The sequence below is a fragment of the Zerene cesonia genome, unplaced genomic scaffold (assembly GCF_012273895.1).
Source record: "Zerene cesonia ecotype Mississippi unplaced genomic scaffold, Zerene_cesonia_1.1 Zces_u002, whole genome shotgun sequence".
In the NCBI taxonomy this organism is placed as follows: Eukaryota; Metazoa; Arthropoda; class Insecta; order Lepidoptera; family Pieridae; genus Zerene; species Zerene cesonia.
In genome coordinates, this window is record NW_024045132.1 from 331,994 (window position 1) to 355,378 (window position 23,385).

General features: G+C 33.7%; 1 protein-coding gene and 1 non-coding gene across 2 annotated transcripts in view; one reads left to right on the forward strand and one right to left on the reverse strand.

Annotated features, from left to right (window-relative positions):
* The first annotated feature begins 4,794 nt into the window (after positions 1 to 4,794).
* Trnad-guc lies at positions 4,795 to 4,866 on the forward strand. The gene has a single exon. It is a non-coding gene; the product is annotated as a tRNA-Asp (tRNA).
* Positions 4,867 to 6,596: 1,730 nt separating this feature from the next.
* LOC119838409 (tiggy-winkle hedgehog protein) overlaps positions 6,597 to 23,385 on the reverse strand; it is a 29,435-nt gene continuing 12,646 nt past the window's right edge. Inside the window, exons 2-4 of the mRNA XM_038364348.1 lie at positions 13,901 to 14,162; positions 7,862 to 8,004; positions 6,597 to 7,589 (exon numbers count right to left, since the gene is read on the reverse strand). Of these exons, the coding sequence (XP_038220276.1) occupies positions 7,122 to 7,589; positions 7,862 to 8,004; positions 13,901 to 14,162 (873 nt within the window). The 3' untranslated portion in view covers positions 6,597 to 7,121. The remainder of the gene's footprint in view (positions 7,590 to 7,861; positions 8,005 to 13,900; positions 14,163 to 23,385) is intronic.

Here is a 23,385-nt window from a genome sequence, read left to right on the forward strand (position 1 = left end):
AAAATGACAGATTCGAAATTCAAATGTAATATATTTTTATAATTAAGTGTAACAGTATTTATGGCCAGACTAAGTATACCGTATATATACCGTAAATTAAGTTGTCAATCATTGTATAAGTCATGTTTATAAACGCTAATAACGTGTCCCTCTGAAGCGATTTACTTAATATGATACTTAAAAGGGCGGTATTTCATATTAGCTATGTAGATATTTATGAAATACTTTTTGTAAACAAATTTTAATATGTAATTACGATACAGTACATACAATTAAATGCTACGCTTAGCATCTTTTACTAGAAACAGAAATAACATAATACTATAGCTAGAAGTATTCTTTTAAATTAGCGTTAGCATTTATCATTTTTTCGGGCAAACAAGCACTAACCGAAGCCCTAAATCTATCATGTTTACTTCCGAATCACAGGTCATAAATAAGTTAATGTAAGACGGTAAGGGCAAAACATTAAAAAAAACAACTAATTCCGCGATGAGTTATTGCGTATATATAATGAAGGGTGTTTTATCAAAGATTTCTGACTTGTAATAAATCTACTAAGATCGGTTGTATCAGTTTTTTGGATCAAATCTGAATACTAGAAGTGACTTGTTCGACAAGTATAAATATTATGTAGGTCAATCCATGTTCTATCAAAATGCGTATTTCTCGATAATGGCTTGCGGTAATCTTTTATCTTTTACTGTAAGATAAGTTCAAAAAATTGAACAAATCAAAGTCTTTCGAGAAATGTGTAGCTAAAGGAACAAGCGCCAACAGAGAGTAAACTCAAATTATTAAAAGATGAAAGAGAAATGATGTCGCCAAATATTGTCTTATGAATATGATTCAAATTTAATGAAAGTACTTTCTCGTGGATAGAGCCAAGAAACTTGTACTAAAGTTTTAATAACGTTATTTTGCGTATCGTAATAACTCATACCATTAGCTATTTTGATTCTTACTTGCTTTCGCTCACGGCTTCGCACGAGTTAAATTCGGAGTAGTTTAATAGATGTTATTATAAATACAAACCTTCTTCTTGAATCACTCTATCTATTAAAAAAAAACCCCATCATCAATCAATCTTTTGTGCATACACACATACAAACATACATATAGGGACAGACGCGGGAAGCTAATTTAAAAGTATGTTTCTCTAGAGCAAAGATTTAAATTGCATGATATTTCTGATAATGAAACATATAACGCGTTACTAATCCCAAAACAATATGTTCTGTTCATAAATGTTAACAAATAAAAATTTTATAGGTACTTAAAGATAAACACGTGCCAAGAATGAATTTTAAAGAAATTTTTGTATAAAATTTGCACGTTATAACAATATCTGAAGGTGATAATTCTTCTTATACATAGGAACGACACTTTCAGTGTTCATTTTTTATAAATTAGCTGGTTAGCAAAAATTGTACCTATAAACCAATATTTCATTTTTAATGAATTCCAATGACCCTTCAGTATTGTTAAATATATTTTTTCATACCCCGGTTACACGCATAAATAATCCACCCCCTTCTTAATATTATCTCTCTCAAATAAAAGGTAACCTATCAAAATCCGTTGTGCAAATTTAAGTATAGAGACACAGAGACGGCGGTAAGCGACTTTGTTTTATACTATGTAGTTTCAAACTCAGCCAATGTCCGAGGTTCAGGTGATATCTTTTTTATGTAAGAGCAAGTAAAAGAGCAAGAGGGCCCCCTGATGTTATGAATTTTATCGGCCTTTTAATATATATCCAAGAAACATATAACATAAAAATATACAGTACTGAAATCTGACGAGAAGTCCAAGCTTCTAAGTTAGGAGTCAAACAAGCAATAGAAAACAAAAGTCATTACGTTACGTTATGTTACGTTTGTTTTGATTTCAATGTTTTTACAATGTTTACAATGTTGGGTTTGTTGTTACAATGTTTTCCATATAAAAGAAAAATAATGGTAACTTTTACTTGAGCAAACATTTATACCAATAGCAAGCTTTCACATCAATAAAAGTTAGTAGTATGGGATTTACACAATACACGGTGTATTGTAAAATCTATGTAAATAATCCTATTTGTTCAGGATTAATCCAAATGATAGGGATTCAAATTTATGAACGTATATCTAATGAAATAATAAAAAAATAATAATAATCAATCGCACCTACCTTATTTCACGTGTCAGTGCCAATTATTACAATATGCTTCACAGTGAAGGTAAAATCAACCTTAATCAATTTAATCGCAGATCGAAACGTCGAACTTTCAATACGAAAACTTTATGACAGTGTTCAGCAATTTTTACTATAGATAAAATTATTTGCTGTAACAACTAATTATTCACGTGATTAATACAAAATCACGTGATGAATTATTACTATGGAGAAATATTGTAAGTATATAAGTATCGTAAAAGAGAATCGTTTCAGTAGTAAGTACTACAACGTGCGTCCTCCTTCAATTCTGAAATATTACTGATTCAGCCAGTGTGGATAGGAACTAGAGCTATCAACGATTACTCTTCGTAGTGTTTGTCGTTAAATCACATTGCTATACTTCCATTGCCATTCTAGAGTGAAGCGTAATATAATGCTCGAAAGAAATAGAGCAATCGTTTTTGAAACAAAATGATTTATTACCGTATACAACAAGTTATTGCAGGAAAGTGTAACTATAGGGACAACAATCAGATAACGTCATTGTTCGTGTTGAAGTTACAGTTGAAATTAAGTTTTTGCGCGCTCTATTCAGAAAGCTCTTTTTGATAAGGATAATTTAATCAATTCTATATACATTTTCATAGATACAATAAATAAAAAATCAGTTATGGCAATATTTGTGCTTCCGTATTTTATAAATTGATAACGATGCCCGCTTTTAAGGGATAAGGGAATGATTGACGACACGATAAATTGACACCATGATGAAGGAATGGATTAATCATATATCTATACTTATATCATAAAGAGGAAACTTTTGTATTTTTGTACGTTTATCACATTTTCACCCAAAACCCACGGGACCGGTTTCAAAAATTGAACTATCAGAAAGGTGAAACTTCAGTGAGTGACATAGGCTATAAATGTAACACGGGCGAACAGCTAGTATGAAATATTTTTGCTATTTTATTTATTTAGTATTGATTATGTTGTTATATGAGATAATTGTATAACGTTTTAACAAGAAAAAGGCAAAAATATAGTCAGAATAGGAGAAAAGAACTACATATTTATAGAATTCCAATAAGACTTAATTATATATACAATGAACTTACTACAGATTTATAATCTCTTCGTGTGGTATTTATTATTAGATTCTGGTCTACTAAGATTCCAGGAAAAGCTAATCAATATTGTAAATCCAATAAGATTAGATATTATATCCAATAAATAGTATAGATAATTAATCTCAAAATCGTGATTTATTTTATTCTAGTCCGGGTCACTCACATGCCTAAAAGCATTCGCACAAAGAAGGAATGTTTGCGATCATGTATTGAAAAAGTAATGTAATGCCATCCCACATTTTTGGGTAAAGAGTGGTATAATAATACGGCTTGTGAGTTTGCGTTTACGTATGAATATGAAAGACCGTACATAAGTCTTACTAGAGAGGTGCTAGAGAGACTAGAAAGAACGCCATTCGAATCTGACTGACATGAATTAAAAAGTTCGCATAAAGAATATTAGATGGCGCTAAAAACAATAGATGGCGCTATCCTAAAACCAGCTGATAGATAGAGACACAGTTTATATTTATATGTAATACTACAGATAACATAATACTGGTAATACTAGCTTCCGCCCACGACTTTGACCGCTTGGAATTAGGACACTATAAATAATTTAATAATTTAATTATCCCAAGGGTTCATTTAATCGAAAAAGATTAGTCTGCTCATACCCTATTTGTATATCAAATTTTATCAAAATCCGTTCAGCAGTTTCAGCGTGATTGATGGACAAACATTCAAACAAACAAAATTTCACATTTACAATATTAGTGTGATATAAAAAAAAATGTAATGACTTGAATAAAATGAATTGACAAACTTGAGAAACAATTCCCGAGTCATAAACAGGCACGCCTATGTTTTAAAAAGTAAACGAATATTTACAATTCTTTCAATCAATCATCGAATCGAATATTTACAATTCTTTCAATAAGCTGTCGATAGTCTATAGCCTAGAATAGTTAAGTTATCTGTACTATAGCATAATAATATAAACCGAAAGATTTTGTACGCTTGAACAGGGTGATCTCAGGACTAGAACTATTGATTCGATTTAAAAAAAACTTTCAATCAATTAAGTAGGTAGACCATTAACGGATGAATACTATATGCTAATATGTTATATGTTCTGTGTTGTTTAATAAAAATAAACAAGAAAACCACGTTAATGTGTCATCATCATCATCATCAGCCCTTATATGTTCCCACTGCTGGGACACAGGCCTCCTATGAGTGTTTTAACATTTTATATTATATCTATATATGACCAATATTGCATACATATTTTTAGGTCAACCCCGGCTCCGCATGAGTGCAATGGTGATTAAAACATATATTTTTATTTTAAATCACTCTTTTAAAAAAACTCGCATTGTATCTGTTGCGTAGCTACAAAGACCTAAGCATTAATACGTACATTGGAAAGCGACTTTGTTTTATTCTATGTATGATAACACACGTAAACAATTGTATGTAATATAAATGTATATATAACGATGTTATTACATAAATCATTTTAATATTATTTTTGATACTTAATTTCGATCAGAACCTCAAGTCTTCGGTAGTATAGTGGTCAGTATCCCCGCCTGTCACGCGGGAGACCGGGGTTCGATTCCCCGCCGGAGAGTTCCTTTTTATTTCACAATTTGTGATGAACATAACATAACATTCCTTGTAATTTTCAACCGACTTCGAAGAAAGGAGGATGTTATTCAATTCGACTATATTAATTTTTTTATTTGTTACCTTCTAACCTTTTACTGGTGAACCGATTTTTATGATGCTTTTTTATTTGAGAGCTGGTGAGAGAGAGCTGGGAGCCCCTTAAAAATGTTCTAGTGCTTGTAGTGTATGAAGGTAGTTCTGATTTTTGTTGAAATTAATTATAATTTATTTTAATTATATATTTATTCCATAGAAGTACAAAGTAAACAGACAGGAATTAAAGAGGACCAGGAAAATAGATTTAAAAAATACAATTTCTGTGAAAGCCAACTTTTTATTTAGTTACTCAGTTTCGTCGTACACATGTATAAAAATTATTCTCAGCATTTAAAAGCTTCGAATTACCTTAATAATTAATCATTCGTGAAAACCATAAGGACACAGGTGAACAAATGATTTCATTAAATATAATGTCAATAAATAAATTATAATAAGAGTATAGAAAGTTTCTATTGTAAAGTATAATTTATTTTACAAGGGCAACATTTTAGTACAATACTTAACTGTAAAACAACTTAAATATACGTAATAATAATATACCATACGTTTATATTACGAGAATATACTTTAGCCTATTTCGTACAGTGTTAATTATTTTCCTTATAAATGTATACTGGAATTGAATACAATATTTACCACAAGCAATATTCGGAAGAGCAGTCGAACGAGAAAATTATTAATTTTACTAAAATTCTGGTGAATAGAATTAGCTAAAATATAACCTACTAAGCTATTAATATGGCAATTATATGGCATACCTTTATTGTCAAATATTAGTTAAAGCTCTGATATTACATTATAAGTTACTAAATATGCAGAAAAATATTAATTGTAATACATCTAACATCATTTGTTTTTATTTATGAAAATGAACATGCATGCGCTTTGTACAATAACATTTTTTCTTCAAAATACATTACATTAACTATAGGAACCCAGCTTCAGTTCAGATCACTTTAACAATCATTTATGTGATTGCGTATAAAATATTAATAGCTTTTGCTATAAAGTCTTTCGAAGTGTCAGTCGTAGAAAGCCTTATTGTAAAGAAAATATAACGTATTCACGAACGAAATCACCTAAAATAACTGTCTCCCTTTATAAGCTTTCAATTTTCGATTATCACAAAAATGTACGCATATAAGTCACAGTCGGGTGATGAAATATTGCTTTAAAATTTGTTATTGTCCTGTAAAAATATATATACATATATTTATATAAATTGTAAATGACTGCCACTCAGCAGTTAAAAATAACAATATGTGGTATGTATTGAAGTTGTATTTGTATATGGAACATCTCAATTAATTTTTTTTTTAAACGTTTAAACTATTAATGTTATGCGTCTCAATTTGTGGTTATTTTATACATAACAGATAGATAATATTAGTAAGGTATTTTTGTATCGCCATTTTAAATATAATAGCTTAATTACTTGTATACTTGGCTTGTATACTACTTATTTTCCATTCTTATAAACTGTTGAAATAAATAAAGAAAATCTTAATGCATATTTGTAGAGAGAAAAATAAATAGTGCAATCAATTAATAGACAAAAATATTAATACAACGAAAGCAGCAAAATAAATTATTATTAATAGGTTAAGCATTCGTTTATCAATTTTTTAAATAGCTAACTAGCCTATATAACAATAAATAAAATCTTAAGGCACTGGTTTAGGTACCAAGATCACAATTTCATTATTTTATCTATGATTTAAACGAATGTAGATTGTAAGTATAACAACAGATTAGAGCCATGGAATGTCTAGTTACAAACAAAATTTGAATACTGTTTTGCGTCAAGAGAGACCTAATAATATACACGAAAGATAATTTATTTAAACTAACAAAATATATCTACAACATTAACTAAAACATAAGCGCATACAGACAATTACTTCTGCATTGTGCAGAATAACAATACCGACACAATTTACAAATATGCTAGATTAACTAAACAATAAAAATCTTGCAAATCGCTAATACTACTTAATAAATAACCCAATTGTGGTAAGCATACTGAAGTCATAATTTTTTTGAAAACAATACAATGATTCTTGATATTTACATGTATATTTTGACAGGTATTTACAGTTTTATGTACAAGCGTAGAGAAGGCACGTCCCGCGCGCAGTACTTTATAAAATAAAACTTTTAGCGATATTTATAAGAGGACGGTAATACAAAGTCGCCAATGCCGTATAAAGCTTTAGCATACCAATGAACACCTTTCGATATTTCGTTTGAATTGCTCCAACTCGACATCCATCGAAGGGGAGCCATTGCGGCGTGCGCTAAAGAGTGACTATTGACTATTGCATAACATGACGCGAGCGCATCGTCTACTATAATGGTTCCTACATTTGTTAATGGCGCGAACACACCTCTCTTGGTGACGATTCGGGTCTTTATAACTTTCGAGGGTCGCATGACACTGCCTTGACCTCTTGTTAATAGAATATCGCCTATTTGTATATTTGCAGCGAATACTTCTCGCCAGCTGTCAGCAGCAGCTAAAAGCAGCAAATGCGATGGTGTCGCTGTTATCGTGACACCATTTTCTGCGGTTACTTCGACGAAACTTCGCGTAGTATTCGGATCTCGATCGATAAACGTAAGAATCTGAAAAATTTAGAATTTAATTAGAATAATGTATCACAATTTCTATTTGTCGTATTTTTCAACTTCTACTAAATTAAAATACTGTATATATGTTAAATTTTTAGAGTTATGCATAAAAAATACGTTATGATTAAAATTTATTTTTATTTGTATGCTTAATAAATAACAATAAATTATATAGATATAAACTTATGGTATCAATGCTCGACTAAAAAAAAACAATTTATATAGGTATAATAAAATGTTATTTACTAAATATTTTTGAGTTTTACCTCTGAGTAAACCATTTTGCCGTCGTCATCAGCGGCGAGCACTCTGTCTCCTTTCTTCAGGGTACTTATATCCTGTGGACCAGATTCTGTAAACACTACAGAGCCAGACGGGAAGCACCCGGCACCAGTTCCTACTGATGATTCTGTAAAGAAAATTAACTTTTGTTGTCACAAAAAAAGCTTAGATTAACCTAAATTTACAAATTAAATTTAACAAATCTACATTTAAATCAACTATGTAGCTAAACATTAAAAATCGGACTTTAAGTCGTGTAAGCGCTTTACAGCAGCAGTCAGCAAATTAACTCAATGCAATCTTACACATATCCTTTTAAGGTATAACGAGATTGTTCTACGCCCGTAATTAAAATCCGATAAGATACAAAACAAAAGGGCATTGCAAAGGTTCTTTTATTCTCCGGCCGAGAGATATCTGCTCATGGTTTAACTGCAGATAAGTCGAATCTCATACAGGTAATTCTTTTGTATCCGTGTGAGAATCCTATGTAAGAAATACAGATTATCACCTGTGACTCACGTGAAAGGTAAAAATTCAAGGAAATATTAACCAGCCTAAACAAATTTGTGAACGATAAAAAATCGAATCCGTTTTGTTAATCTAATCCATTGTTTGTAAAAAACTAAGGGCAGAAAATCAAGGAAAGACTAACTAACTATATTTGTTTATTATAATGTATTTATTTAAATCCTGATCCAGCTTAAACTGTACCTGTGTATAATCCAGGTACAAAAAAGTTATATTTACGTGCAAATAAATGGCATCAAGGAGATAAGGTGAAATGGGATGATTCTAATCCGAGAAGTAAACTTTCGTACCAGAATCCCGATTTCAATGGAACGCCATAGAAAGCATTTTGTCAAGCGATCAAGTTCGGATGTTAGTTTCTTGGTGAATGCGTAGGGTACTGCAATTACACGGTTAAATGAGCAGTGGCGGTGGATTATCGTAAACGTAATGGCATCTTTGCGCGAGCTCGTTAAAATTTGATTTGTTGTGTAACCGAGCGATAAATTCGGGCGATCCTTGTCCACAAAGCGACTGAGCGGGACCGACCGTATCGCATTACACAATAACCGCACAAATTAGATTTCGTTTAAAGTCAAACTCTTATTGTCAAAACTTTGTTTGTTGTCTGGTGAACATATTGCGCGCTTCAATAAAAGGTGTCGGCCACCTTTGGGTATCCTGAGCTTTAGTGGCTCATGAGTAAAAAACTATTTTCGAAATATATACTTATTGAATTTGTACACAACTAAATAGACTTTATTATATTATAACATATAGGGTTGGCTAAGTTACTTTTTACTCGTTTCATATACATCGTTCTATATTTCGTTCAAACCAATTTTTTTTTAATTTCTTCAGCAGTAACAAATTTTCTGAAGCAACATTATCAAAAGCTTTGTTCGCTTAAAATTCCTAATAGCCTAGTATACAGTGGCGTGACACAAGTTAGGTTGAAGATGGTCCGATAAGCGACGCGGGAGCAAGGCTCGCGGGCGCCGTCGGGGTGAGCGCGGGGCGCGCGGGGCGGCGGGGCGAGCGCTCCGAGTGGCCGCGGCGACCCCGCCCCGCCAAGACCACCGGGAGAGCTAGGCGGCGCCTGACCATGCCAGCCTGATATGACACGACTCTTCGTCACATACACTATGTGATCCATTAAATATATTAAATGTCTCACGTATTTGGCTATAGTTTAATGCCTTTATTTGACAACCGTTAAAAAAATCCTCAATATATGTATATAAATTAAATAGCAGCGAATCAAAAATCAGATTTAAAATGCAACAATGTTCTGATGCCCCCAGCTCGAAGAAACTATCTGATTTATTTCACGCATACTAGCAATTAGCCGACGCGAATCCATGCAAATGCCGTGCTCGGCCTCATGATTCACACAACACACGCATCATTTTGATATATTTTTTAATGTTTAGGCATTGAGCGATTTATAAGTTAAACATTAATCGAATCGTCCCCTGCAGTGTAGATAAAGGTACCATTAATAGACACGCAACCGCAAGTCATCTTAAAACCGTAACGAAATTTTTAAAAGTAAATTCCTAATCACTAAATGTGAAATGCGTAACCATTACCGTTTAATCTGTTCAATATATCAGAATCATACAGGTATTAAGCGAGTGGATGAATAAAAATTTATGTACCTTAACCATTTACAGAACCCGCAATGGGTCGATCGCAATATCTTCAACGTATGGCTTTGTAACTCATCCATCTACTTGCAAATATCATAATAAAATATATCAGACTGCAAATAAACATTCGCTTTCGCACATAGATTGTAAAGTTACAGATTATCATAACTCACTGAGTTATTGCCGGCTGGAAGTTATGACATTGAATAATATATTAGACGATTCATTTAACGCCGATAGTAGTAATGGAGTGAAGATTTTATACGAATTTAATGGAAATTTCAATTCCTCCGCACGTTTATTGCCATAATCAGCCTCATCTCGGTCACTTTATGGTACATTGAACCCCTTTGTTATGGCTTCCTTAGAGCTAAATATTTAAACACTGCAACGTTTATTGATTTTACGTATTATTAATTAGATACTTTAAATAAATTATATGTAAATCAAAGTTGAAAACAAATACTGTGTCAGTCGTCTCACTACGAGCATCAATTTATTTTTTGATGTCGAGGACAGTCAAAGAAAGAAGCGCATTAGTGAGAATTAAATAACGATTACATTAGTCAAGTTTATTACACAATATTAAATAAGAATAAATAAAGAATACGTCGACATTGATTAAGCATATAAATATTAAATGTACAATAGACTGACATAATTTTATAGGAAGGCTATCACCGATTATGTAACTCGATCTAAAACGTTTGTAATAATTACTATTGCGGTATCATAAGAAATAAATTTGTGTTAACGACAATGTTCGTTTAATTAACCAAAATATGTAGTACACTTCCGAGTCCAGCAATATGAATGAATGAAAAAATTGAATGAAGTATGCTGAGTGAGTGTGGGAACGTGCAACAGTGCAGCCGCAGCCTTCCGGGATGTGGTGTCGAGTGTCGTTCGCCCGACTGCGCCTGCACTATCCACAATTCAAGTGCATGACCGATTAGCCAATGAAGTCATTCAAGTCTTGAATCATGCACTCGCCAAAATGGCTAATCATCGCGTAATACGATATTATAGCTCCACCTTTACATTTCATCCATAGAACAGATTGTGAGAAAAGTAGATAGTTTTTTTTATCATACAAGGGTTTTTGTATCAAATGTAATCTATATCTTAAGCTTAAGAACCGAAACCAAACTATTTAGGCTTGAATTTATTTTTCAGTACTTTATTTTACATTCAACAAACTATTACTAGTGATCAAACTCAATGTACCATTTTAAATCTAATACTCTGAATTAAATTAATGAAAGTAATATTATAATAATGAAATATAATATCGTCGAAAGCGCCGATTCCTCTTAAATATTGAGGTTTACAAGGACCATAATCATGAAACTCAAATAGTTTGCATTCACAATAGCTTTATGAGGTACTTTAAGGGAAATCGATTCATGAAATATGGCTCTATTCAAGAAATGGATTCGAGTAAAGTGGGTTATGTTATATACACATACATCAAATACAATATGGAACAGAAATATGTGAAATAAGACAACACAGTATTTAGGTATACTTTTCAGTGTGTTATTTACATGTAATTGTAAGCTATTGCGGACGTTTTGTATTTCACGTTTACAGAGCAGAGAGATAAACTGTAATAAATAAAAAATGTTGGAATTGAATGTCGCGATAATACATTATGTATTCTACATTTAAACTTCTGGCCACAGAATAAAGTAAGCCGTAGGCCGTAACTCTGATCACTGGATCAGATTCTTTGGGCTTACGGCTGTAGGTATATAAAAGTTATTGGCTCCATTAGCCAGATCGTTACACTTTTTTAGCGCTGATTGATTCCCTAGCGATTAGTGTCTAGATCGGCTCGTCCTTCACCGGTCGTCTCGCCTCGTGACCTGCTTCGCTCAGTCACGCCCATTTGCACCTCCTTTATGTTCCTACCATTAAAGGCTATCAAATTATTCTTCCTAGAATCGTTTAAAACCTTTGACTCATTCCGCGTGATTTTGACATTTCATATTGATCATTAATGAGTGAACAAACCGCTAGTATACTTATACGATTCATGTATAGGCAATACTTCATACTTAAATTTTAACTATTTACAATCAACACATTGTGTAAGTGGTACTGAATGTAGCATGATACTATCCAAGGCACTATAAATAATAAGATTTCATTGAAATCAAACACACTATAATATGTTGGGCGAGCGCGTTGATGTCTTTTATAAACAAAACACGTCGCAACGTGACAAATTGAGAATAGCAAAAAAGTTTTGAGTTGTTTAGAAGAATTCAATTTGAAATTTATCTCATAACATGTACAATAACGACATATGTATGTAAAGTTGTATAAAACGTTTATATAAGAGAAAAAAAAGATAATCAAGTGCGGCCAATGAAAATCAATTAATTGAACGTGAAATAAAAACGGTGGATATTTTATTGGCGGTCAGATGATCAAGTGTGGTACTTCACGAGAGCGCGTCATGCTTCGGACTGGTTCACCGATCGTGATTATATGAAGGGAGGCGCCTTACAAGTCTCGCATTGACATTTTCGACAGATATGACTTTAATTAATTTCGTAAATAACAATGAATTGTAATAGCAATTTATTACGTTACACACATTTCGGTACATGAGTTACTTTTAAAAGGTTTCGACGACATTCCTTAGATGAAACATATCGACTCACATTCAGATAAGGAAATTATATTGAACCATAGTAACCCCGAATCGCTTTCAATGGATGAACGCAAATATTTTGCACCAACTGTTAAGTACGTTTAATGGCATTAAAATAGAAAAGTGTATGTACAGGTGGTGGCAGAAGAATTCGTGATGTGCCTGGCCTTGACCCCGCACAGGGAGCCACGACCGCAGACACAAAGCGCATTAATTATTTATATACTCCAAATTAATAAAAAGCCCCGAACCAACAACATGCCGGAATAAATGAATATATACATTGGAACAAATTGCGATCGATTTGATCGAACGATACTTTAGTTTTGGAAATTTTATTGCCCCTAAAGTCTAAACAGCTTGAGAACAAACATATCTTACTATTTATATCTACTTCATTCAAACGAAATTAGAAAAATGTTTACGGAAACATCTGTGACAAAGCAACAGAATTTCATCACGAGTGAATTAATCGTTAAATGGCTGACTGTTTCATACTTGTCTGTCTATTACTGTATTTGAAAAACATTACCTTAACATTGGCCTATAACACATATCAAATTGGTCGAAACCTTCCAAAAAGATTGCTTTTATCAACTAAACATGTACACATAAATAGTTGTTTCTCTCATCGTTATGTTCCATATATACTCATAACTATAGTAGCTATTGAATCACCGGCATAATTATAGAAGTGGGGGATTGGCTGCGATGCGGCTGCGTGTGAGGAAGATATGAATACGATTTTTTGAAAGTGCGACAAGGAAACTGCGTTAACAAGAGGCTTGTTCGTTCGTTTGATCGACACCGCCAGCGAGCGAGCGCGGGAAGCTGTTTGAGGTGCATTCTTCTTGTAAAGCTTAACTATATAATATTTGGTCCATGGGATTGATCGCCCGCTTTAAACTTATATACCTACTATACCAATACAGATGATTGATTTTTTAAACACCAGAGGTGATTGTATTGCTTTAGTAATAAAACTATACTGATTTCATTAAAGCTTATATACCTTATCAAAGTAAACAATCTTATAATATTTTAACGACGGATAAATACATAACAAACACAACTGTACAATAACTGTTATTATTGAATTATTGTAAGAGGTAATATCTAATTATTAATTGTATATTATGCGAACGTTATAGGGTTAGATAGGAATATTTTATGGACTAATATAATCGATTGCAACAAACCTGTCTTAACAGAACAATGTATATAGGAACGGCTTTCATAGAACACCCAGTCGAAGCCTGCTTCAACTGCCAATCTTGCTAGCATTCCGTATTTGCTTCTATCGCGATCGCTGGTAGTGAGGTCAACGGCTCTGCCTTCGTAGTGTAAAGAATTGTCCACATGAGAGTTCTCTTCGTCCCAGCCCTCGATGACCCGCAGCCGAACTCCTGGCCATTGATTCATGACGCTGATCGCAAGCGTGTTCAGTTTCTCCTTGCAACGCTGGAAATGTATAATACTGTATGTTACTTATTGGTGTATTTCTAGGTCTAAGAGCTAAGATCGTAGACTTTTATCGTCTCTTGCATTTACATGAACATTAACTTGATAAAAAAATTTGTTCGAAGCTCTTAAACAAAAAAATTATTGATATAAAATTTCACAGTTGAACTATGTGTTAAGCTCTTAGTAAATATTGTTCCAGTAATTCGCAATGAAAAAAACGCCAAGTGTTCTTTATTCTTAATGGATCTTTAGGAAACAATTTAAAACGATATAGACACGCTGCTTTTTGTTTGTACTACAGAAAATGCCAATAGACGTGCTAACAAATTGACAAACATCGCCGCCCTAAGGCCGGACCGCGCAGGATGTACCGCGCAGCAGCATTTTGTCGTGAAGAAATAAATCAAATTAAAACACGGCGCACAAAGGGATCGACACGATTTTGTTTGTGAAATATCTCAGGGGAACAAATAAAGGAAATGTCAAAATATTTTTAAAGAAAACGGTGACAATGCATATGCACCGCATGCTAGCATTGTACCGCGATGTCAACTTACTCTATGAAGATTTCATAGTGAAAAAATTGTGAGATTGACGTAACGAATCGAAGCGATGGGCGCCCCGCCTGGACGACGCGCTCGCATTCAATATAACAGCTATTTTCAAGCACCGTATATAATTACTTCTACGAATGTTCTAAACATCCAACCACGTAATAAAGAGTTGTAAGGAATTCAGACTGTTTCCAAAATTTGAAGCGCATAAATTGCTGATTTATATAGTTTCGTAAAGTACCCGACTATTTTGGCCCACTTACTTGACTTTTATTTATAATTAACCAGAATAGTATCGTGAATCAATTTATAGCTGTTTTCGTAGAATATCCGTTTCATAAAATTCCTTAAATACGAGAGGCAGCGGCACTGAGTTTGGTGGGATGTTCAATGTTTACCATGCAGACGTCTCAGCCAGCCCGCACTAAAACAATCGAATGCTAAATGTATACTCAAACATTGCGTGCATTTTAACGTGGGAACACCACGGTGGCGCAATTAGTCTCTCACACTCTAACTTTTCAACAGCTTTTAAAACTTAATGATTAAGCTGTATGGAATTTACATCACGTTTTTCTCATGCACATACTGAATGATTAATATTATTTATTGGTACACTTTAAGGTACATATCCGATCAGAACCGTCGTGACATGCCGGGCGGGCCATTATAAATTCATTATGCATATTTTTAGTAAACAAGCTGTCGATCACAATGCCTGCTCACAGCAGGATGCTTGCCTCTGACACCTCGCCCTCCTCCGCTGTAATATCAACCGACCAGCCAACCCTATATCAATAGCTTGGTATGCGTTAACACAACGGACATTAAACCAGTTTTTATCATAAATTCGATTAAAGGATATTTATTTCGCAAATTATCAAATTACACCACATCAAAAACTCATAAAGGACCATTTTAATTAAAAATAACAAGCGTATCGAATACCTAAGGTCACGTTTGGAGCGAAACGCCAGGCTACCTGAACCGGTGGCGACCGAGGCACTTGCGGACGCATAATGAAGGCCGTCCGATGGAATTGAATCAAAAATGGATAAAAAACTGTAGGATCATCGCACTTTAGCAGTTGGTGCAGTAATGTGGACAAAAATGCGCAAGAGCCAAGAAAATAATCTTAGCAAAACATCGCAAGTACATTAAAAAAAACGCAGGAAATTATAAATGCAAATGAAATAAATGCAATACTCCTTTCGTATTCATCTACCGCCCTGACCAAATTCGGTTCAAACGCTTATTTATTACCACGATCTTTGCGACCATAACAATATATTAGGATAATTAAATGGCTCTTTGCATTCCTTAACACGTCGTTTTTATAAGAGGCTCGCCGTCGAAAAGCACCGACCAATGGTGACTAGCTTTTTTTGTTTTCCAAAACCACAACAAATAGTTCAGGGGTAGTTTTATAGCAACCGTTAATTTTGTTGAAGCAAGTATATATTTTTTATTTTTGTTGTAGCTATGTTTTGAACTATGTATGGGATTACTGATTGTTTGTTATTTAATAAATAAATTGTGTTTATGTGATTGGCTATTTAATATTTGTATTTATAAGCTAATATATTAAATAATAAAAATGAAACTAATTGATCTTTCAATATATTGCAAGTATTCAATTTTAATACTTTCACGAATAATTTTGTTCAATACTAATATTAAAAAAATGATTAATGCAAATGACGCTAGCACTAACATTATGCAAATAACATTAAAGTATCAAGGAAAATAGTATTTACTGACGCCGACTTAAAACATATTAACTATCTATCATCTCTCGTTAATGGATATACGCTATTAGCTATACTCTATAGTCCATACAGATAATAAATACGGCATAAATGTTTGTCAGCAAATAAGTCCCAGTGTCACACTAGCTGTCGAACACGTTATAAATATGCATCAGGAAGGTAAATCACCTGTATGCTTGCTTATGTTCAGAGCCCTTTAATGTTTGTCGACGAAAAATATTATCCTTTTGAGGTTTGTTTCATTACGGTTGTTAGAGCCCGAGCCTAGCAAGAAGATGCGACTTTTTATAATCCTTAATTGATTTTTTCTATGAAGTGGAACATTATCATGTCTGAATATGTTTGTATGGAAGTTGCATAACAGTTTTTTTATAAAATGCTCACTGAAAATTATTACAATATAATAATTACTGAAATAAAAAAATCAAAGGATTTATACTGGTAATGTATACAGACTTCGAATGTTTACTATTTTTCAATGATTCGGTTGCCAACAGTTAATAGTTTTCCATTAAACAAGATAATTTGTATGCCAAAGAAAACAAATTAGGCTGGTAAGTGTAGGTTACATTCCTGTACAAAATATATATAAAATGTTTCATGACTTATTGCTCTCTGAAAGGCGTAGTTAACATTTGAAATAATAGTGATGCGGAATGGCTCATTGTATTGTAGTATTCTCATCTTGTCACAATTGCGGTAAGTCCCCTGAGAATGTGTTCTATCTATGTTTATTACAATCGCGTACTTTCAATCAGTTATACCCACGGGAACCTCGTAGGTATTATTTATACTATCATGATCGCAGCCTGTAAGGGTCAATGGTGAAGTCAATGAGAGCAAACCCACAACTACCAACCTGCAAGTCATGCGACTGAACGATAGTACCACGCTTCCGACACCGATTCATTTTGTTACACAGCTTTTGTTATTCTTCTTTTATTCATGCTATAAATTTTAAATTTTTTCGTTCGAATTTCTTGTAGAAAATACCAATAATGATGTTTGTAATTTTTTGCATTCAGCAAGGTACCTATGTCTGCAATTATCCTCTCCGCTAAATCACACACGGAAGGCTATAAACATTAACTGGCGTATCGTGCTAATTTACTGCGTCAACCCTCGTCGAGCCGATAACTGCCGTTGATCGATTTGCATCCGTAATTACGTCACTTTTAGCGAAGCAGGTGATGAAAACGCGACAAGTACGTGATTGCAGGAGGCGAAGAACCACCGCCTCTTTACCACGACCGGTTGGAAGCTTTTACTTTATGCCTCGCGTTAAATACGCTGCTATAATAAGGAGCTCAGTAAATATGTATACAAAGAAAAAACAGGTTAACTACCTTGTCTTTTTTTACAGATCCCAGTGACGTTATCAACTCACTGATGATTCTCATTAAAGAAAATAAAGAGCGAAATCATGACGCGTCGGTGCTATCGTAATAAAAATGAATTATTGATTTATCAGTGTATCAGAACTTCATAATTCCACCCGTCGAGTCGCGTTTGGTATGGGCCGCTGAGCAACTCGCACACTAATCTCCGATAGTACGGTCCGCCACGGTGTTCATACTTTACAAATATATTATTCGAAGATTCATATGCTTATAATAATAAAGTGTATTTGTTACAATATTGACTCGCAATCGCCGCTTTTATTGTTTATCCCTCGACCTAAAGAGAAGTGATCACATCATCGTGGGCGTAAAGTCAACAATCGCACACGGATCACAATATGAGTCCTCTTTTGCTGACGGTCCCGAAGTGCCACTCGATAATATTTTATAAGACAAATAACGCGATAAAGATGTTTTGACGTGAACCTGTGTTCATCGCTCACACTAAAATGCGTTCAGTGAACGCGTACAATAAAATATATATTAACAATGTGTTGTGATTTTTGTTGAAATAAAATAAAACGACCCTAATTTGGTGTCAACTTTATTGAGGGCGAGCGAAGCGTTAAGGCGATCGGTTGTTGTAGTATGCTGACAGGACTTTACGGCGGCAGACTTGAACGTAAATCCATTAGCATTGTTTTAAAGGATTAAGCGACGCTTACGAGACGCATTATGGGTCGACGTGTTGCTTGACACACATATTTATATGACACATGCCCTTTTATTTTTTATATAATCAGTGTGAAATGACTACTGACTCTTGAGTGTTCGATAAGATGAGCTCCTTTTTAGGGAGTACAAGCTTATCTATTATTTATATACCTGTCAGCAACTCTGACAATACGATTAATAAAAGGATATAAATTAAGTAAGATTCTAGTGCAAGCTTTGCGTTGTCACAAGTATTTAATAGCAATAAATTGTCACGTATTAAATGTAACTTATATTATGTATATCAATTGGGATATTCAAGCCGTGGTCTCGTAGATTGATGCGAGCGGTCAATATCATATTACACAAAAGGTCTTGTATTGTTTCTATGTCCCAAATCAAATGAGATATCCGGTAATATTACAAATTTACCCGGTGGGAAGGTGAGTTTTTTGTAAGAAACTCTAACATGCAACCTATTTAATCAATGATTGAAATTCGAACCGCCGTAGACATGTTGAAGTCGAAACAGGTAGGTAAACGGTAATCCAAACTTATCTGAGGTTACAATTGCACGTTTGAGGACTGGAATGTAAGCTTACAAATCAGAAATTAATTAATTTATATAAACCGTAAAATTAGTATGTAATATATCAAATATTACGAGACTAACATTATAACACATAATTATAATTACATAAGAAAATTACCGATAGTTCAATAAAGTGTTCGATCAAATGTTGTGAAACGCGAACGATCTAAAATATTGATTTAAATAACGGTAGTTAGTCCATCACAAACATTTTCGCAAATGGCTCGGTGTGATCAAAGGTTCTGGATGAAAATTAATTATCAATTTGTCGTGGGTGCCAGGCAGGCGACATAAATCGATCGGGTATATCTGCCTGCAGCCACATTAGCCACGCTCGAACATGAGATAAGGATAACAAATGCTCAGTTTAAGGTTATCTTAACATCGCGGACATGAGAGCGCTTTTTGCCACCGAGACGCTCGGCTTGACCTTCTTATTTTATGTTGGAGACATCACTCCAATAGACGATTGTTTTGAAAAATAAACTATATTTGATTATACATTTTTAAAATTATTATAATGCAAGAAAGAAAAATTCTTAATTAACAATATATTTGAGATTATAAGAACTATTAAAATAATTCATGTAAATTTTAAATACGATTAAACCTAAACATATTGTGTGAATTATACTAGATCTCTGATACCTACAGTATCTGCACATTTTTTTGATGCATTTATCTGTCCCGCTAGCATATAATTATTATCAAGCCTTAAACGCATGCGAAATTGGAGTCTCACCTCGGCTCGGCGGCCATAAATAAAATAACATGAGCAGCGTCGGTGGGAGGAACTCAGTGCTAATGATTAAGCTGGATGACCCAAGTCTACCCCAGCGGGGTATTTCGACAGCCGTTTTATCCTCTCGGCCATTTTTAAACAGTTCCCATTGGTCAATCGCGCCATAAATCGTACAGGGTAAAATTAATCATACTTACGAACAAATAAACTAACAAACGTGGCTAATTTGATCTGAAGATAATATCCTCCATTTTGAATCGATAAAATTTAAAAAAACAGAATTTTAATTTGAATAGAGTTAATAATATAGTTCATAACTAACGATGAACCGTTCAACGCATCACACATAACACGCATTGTACTTTATCACTCAAAACTCGGATTACACAATTGTATAAAATCTTTAAAATTACTCAACACGAAAGTCCAATTTGAATATGAATAGGCAGGCGCCATGTGGGCAGGTACATAAAAAACCGGCCCAAAATAATAATAGTAGACAAATGTCCTCCTCGGCAGACACAATGAGCGACCTCTCAGAGATCGATTCACTTTTAAGTCATGCTAATTTGAAAGTCTAGAGCGGTTTTTTCTTTATACGATCATAAAGAAGCTCATACATGAATAACAACTATCTCATGCATAATGAAAAAATAACATAACGAGAACATCATTTATTTACCCTATTACACTGTCTTCACAAGCATAGAGCAAAAATGCGCAATATTTACTGAACGCGTGTCTCAGTAGACATTCTGTATGATAATATAGCTTAATTGCGCGATATATTACAAGACAAGAAAAATTGGTTGGAAAAGCATGGTTAATAAAGAATGTTATGATATTTTACGAGTTTACATTCGTGTCTTATATTCATATTAACGTTTTTAATTAGTATAAAACTGAAGGTTATAGTGCGGAAGAAAGATTCGAGATCAAGAAGGATTTATTTAGAACAGTACCTATAGACGAGGGAAGTAAAACGGCCAAAATAAGAATTGCTATATAAGAGAATGGCGTCCATGGACACAGGTAGGTTGGAAGGCAGCTATCATTTAAATTAATTGGACGTGAAACAACGAAAGGCACACTAAAGCGTGTCACCCGAAATTGTCCGATTATTAACTGCTCCCAATTTAAATGGTCTGCATTTAAAATATATTTTATTGATTTCTACAAGACGTTTTAAACAATTTTGTAAGCAATGTACAAATTGATATTAAATTTTGGAGATTGTCACGTTTTAAAAGAGTTTTTTCGAGATAGTTGGGCTAATATATAACTTGTGAAAAGTTATATTAGAGCTGAGCTGAGGGGTATATGGACTATTTGTTCAACATTATAAGATTGCTTGTTGCAAAAATCTTCTTGTTTTGATTTTTTTGCGCCCATAGAGAAGTGTTATCATCATAGTGCTATAAACTGAACGAAATAAGTGAAGCGAATAATTCAACGTTGAAGGATTGGCGATGCAGGGTTTGGTCAGGAGTTGCCCGCTGGCCCGCGGCCGCGAGATGCATATCGGACGTCGCCGTGTCGACTTCACAATGCCATCTTTTGTGTTCCGACACGATAATTTATTGCCATCAAATACTGCGCTTATGAGAATAAAATATACTCGCGATTTTATATTACTCACCGGCCACGCCTTCGACGATCAAATCTATTTTTAATATATTTACAATTTTCATAATTCACAAAGTTCATAATTATACAGATAACGTAAACACAAGGTTTCATCACATATTGAACAGGTGTGAAATACTTTACGATACAAGATCTAAGTTCATGTTTAATTTTACAACCATACTAATGAATCCTCGGTTGAGGAAATCGGATGACAACATAAATATACAACTTCTGTGACTAATTACATTTTGAATACTGAAAAAACAATATTCAAGCTCTTATAAACCACACGAACAACAGTGATATTCCAACGTCATTTAATTTCCTTCAGTATGGTTTACTAGAATAGCATATTATTTCGAGTAAAAACTAATTCTGCCTTCAAAATACGACATAGTGGCCAGTAAGCGTAAAGCCCGAGAAGCTGAACAATGCAGTGAGAGGACACTTGCAGATATCCAAGAGCATTCAGGTCAATGCATCCCATATTTTAATAGTTATTACCGGTGTGTCGGTTGTTGTATTAAAACAATGACCAATAACTTAGTATTTACGTCTCATTGAGTGAACGTGTGTTCGTGGCGGCTTATCTCGGTCTATTAGCCGCTTCTACTTTTGCACACGTCAATTACAATATTGAAGTAATGAAAAAATATTAGAAGAGTATTTCTAGGTTTACAGAAATTTACTTTAAAGGCTATTCCATTTAAACAATGTATATACGTATTATAAGTAGTACATTATTGTATATTAAGTCATGTATAAGATTAACAATGAACATAAATCATATTATTCATAATTAACTAAATCCTAAAGTAGCTAACACGAACGGAAGTTACAACTTTCAGGATAGATATTATAAGAACAATGGGATTACGACGGAGTGTGCCTTATCGAAGGCACGAAATCGAGCATTCATAGTCAAAATAACGACTTAAACCTTCAGGTTACAATTACACTCATTAGTTTATTAATCGCGAAACCACATCAAGCATTGTTCTGCCGAGGACAATCGTCGCTAGACCAAATAACGCCATTATCGACAACTTTGCTTACCTTAAAACGGCGACACAATATAATAAGAAAAAACTAGACAGTAGTATTGCATTTCAAACCTGTCTGTGGGCGACGACATTCACAAGGTAATTCGTCTAAAATTTCGATGATACTAAGAACCAGGTACAAATTACGTTTCATAATTACAATACACGTATAACTTATGTGTACGAAATCGAGACACGATTTATGAAAGCTTAAACAGTTTAAATCTTTTAACAGTGAAGATTTGTAATAAATTACATAAAAACGTAGGCGGAATGGAAAACAAGCTCCGTGAGAACATATCGTATAGCATGGCTTGACTGCACCCGCGACTTTATTCCAGCAAAATTCCTTCTTAACACTTCAGCACTAAAAGCCAATATAAAAAATAATTACAATATAATACAATTAATTTAATATATCTCAATAGTTCTACTCCATTTTTCTGTGTGAGCGGAAAATTAATATGAAACTAATCCACAGTGAAATTTGTATACATTTTTACAACGTTTAGAATCTTTGTCTGACTCTGACGAGCTGACGTACAATCCAGGTAAAACTATATCAATGCGTTTGTAAATAACTCAAGAGGAAAACGTGTAAAATGTATTACTTTCTGTACTAAAACACCGTATAAACGTTGGCAATATCTATATAGTGTTTGAACAAACCCTCACATACACATTTTGCTTTTAATCGGCCGTAGAATTGTGTTTTGCAATATGGATCTAAAGTTGTACTGAAACTCATTTCAATTCAATGGCGTTGCAAGCAAACAAGAATGTTCGTAAAGAGAACCAATTACATGCTTATTAATTGTTTCAGACTGTTTGCAAAAG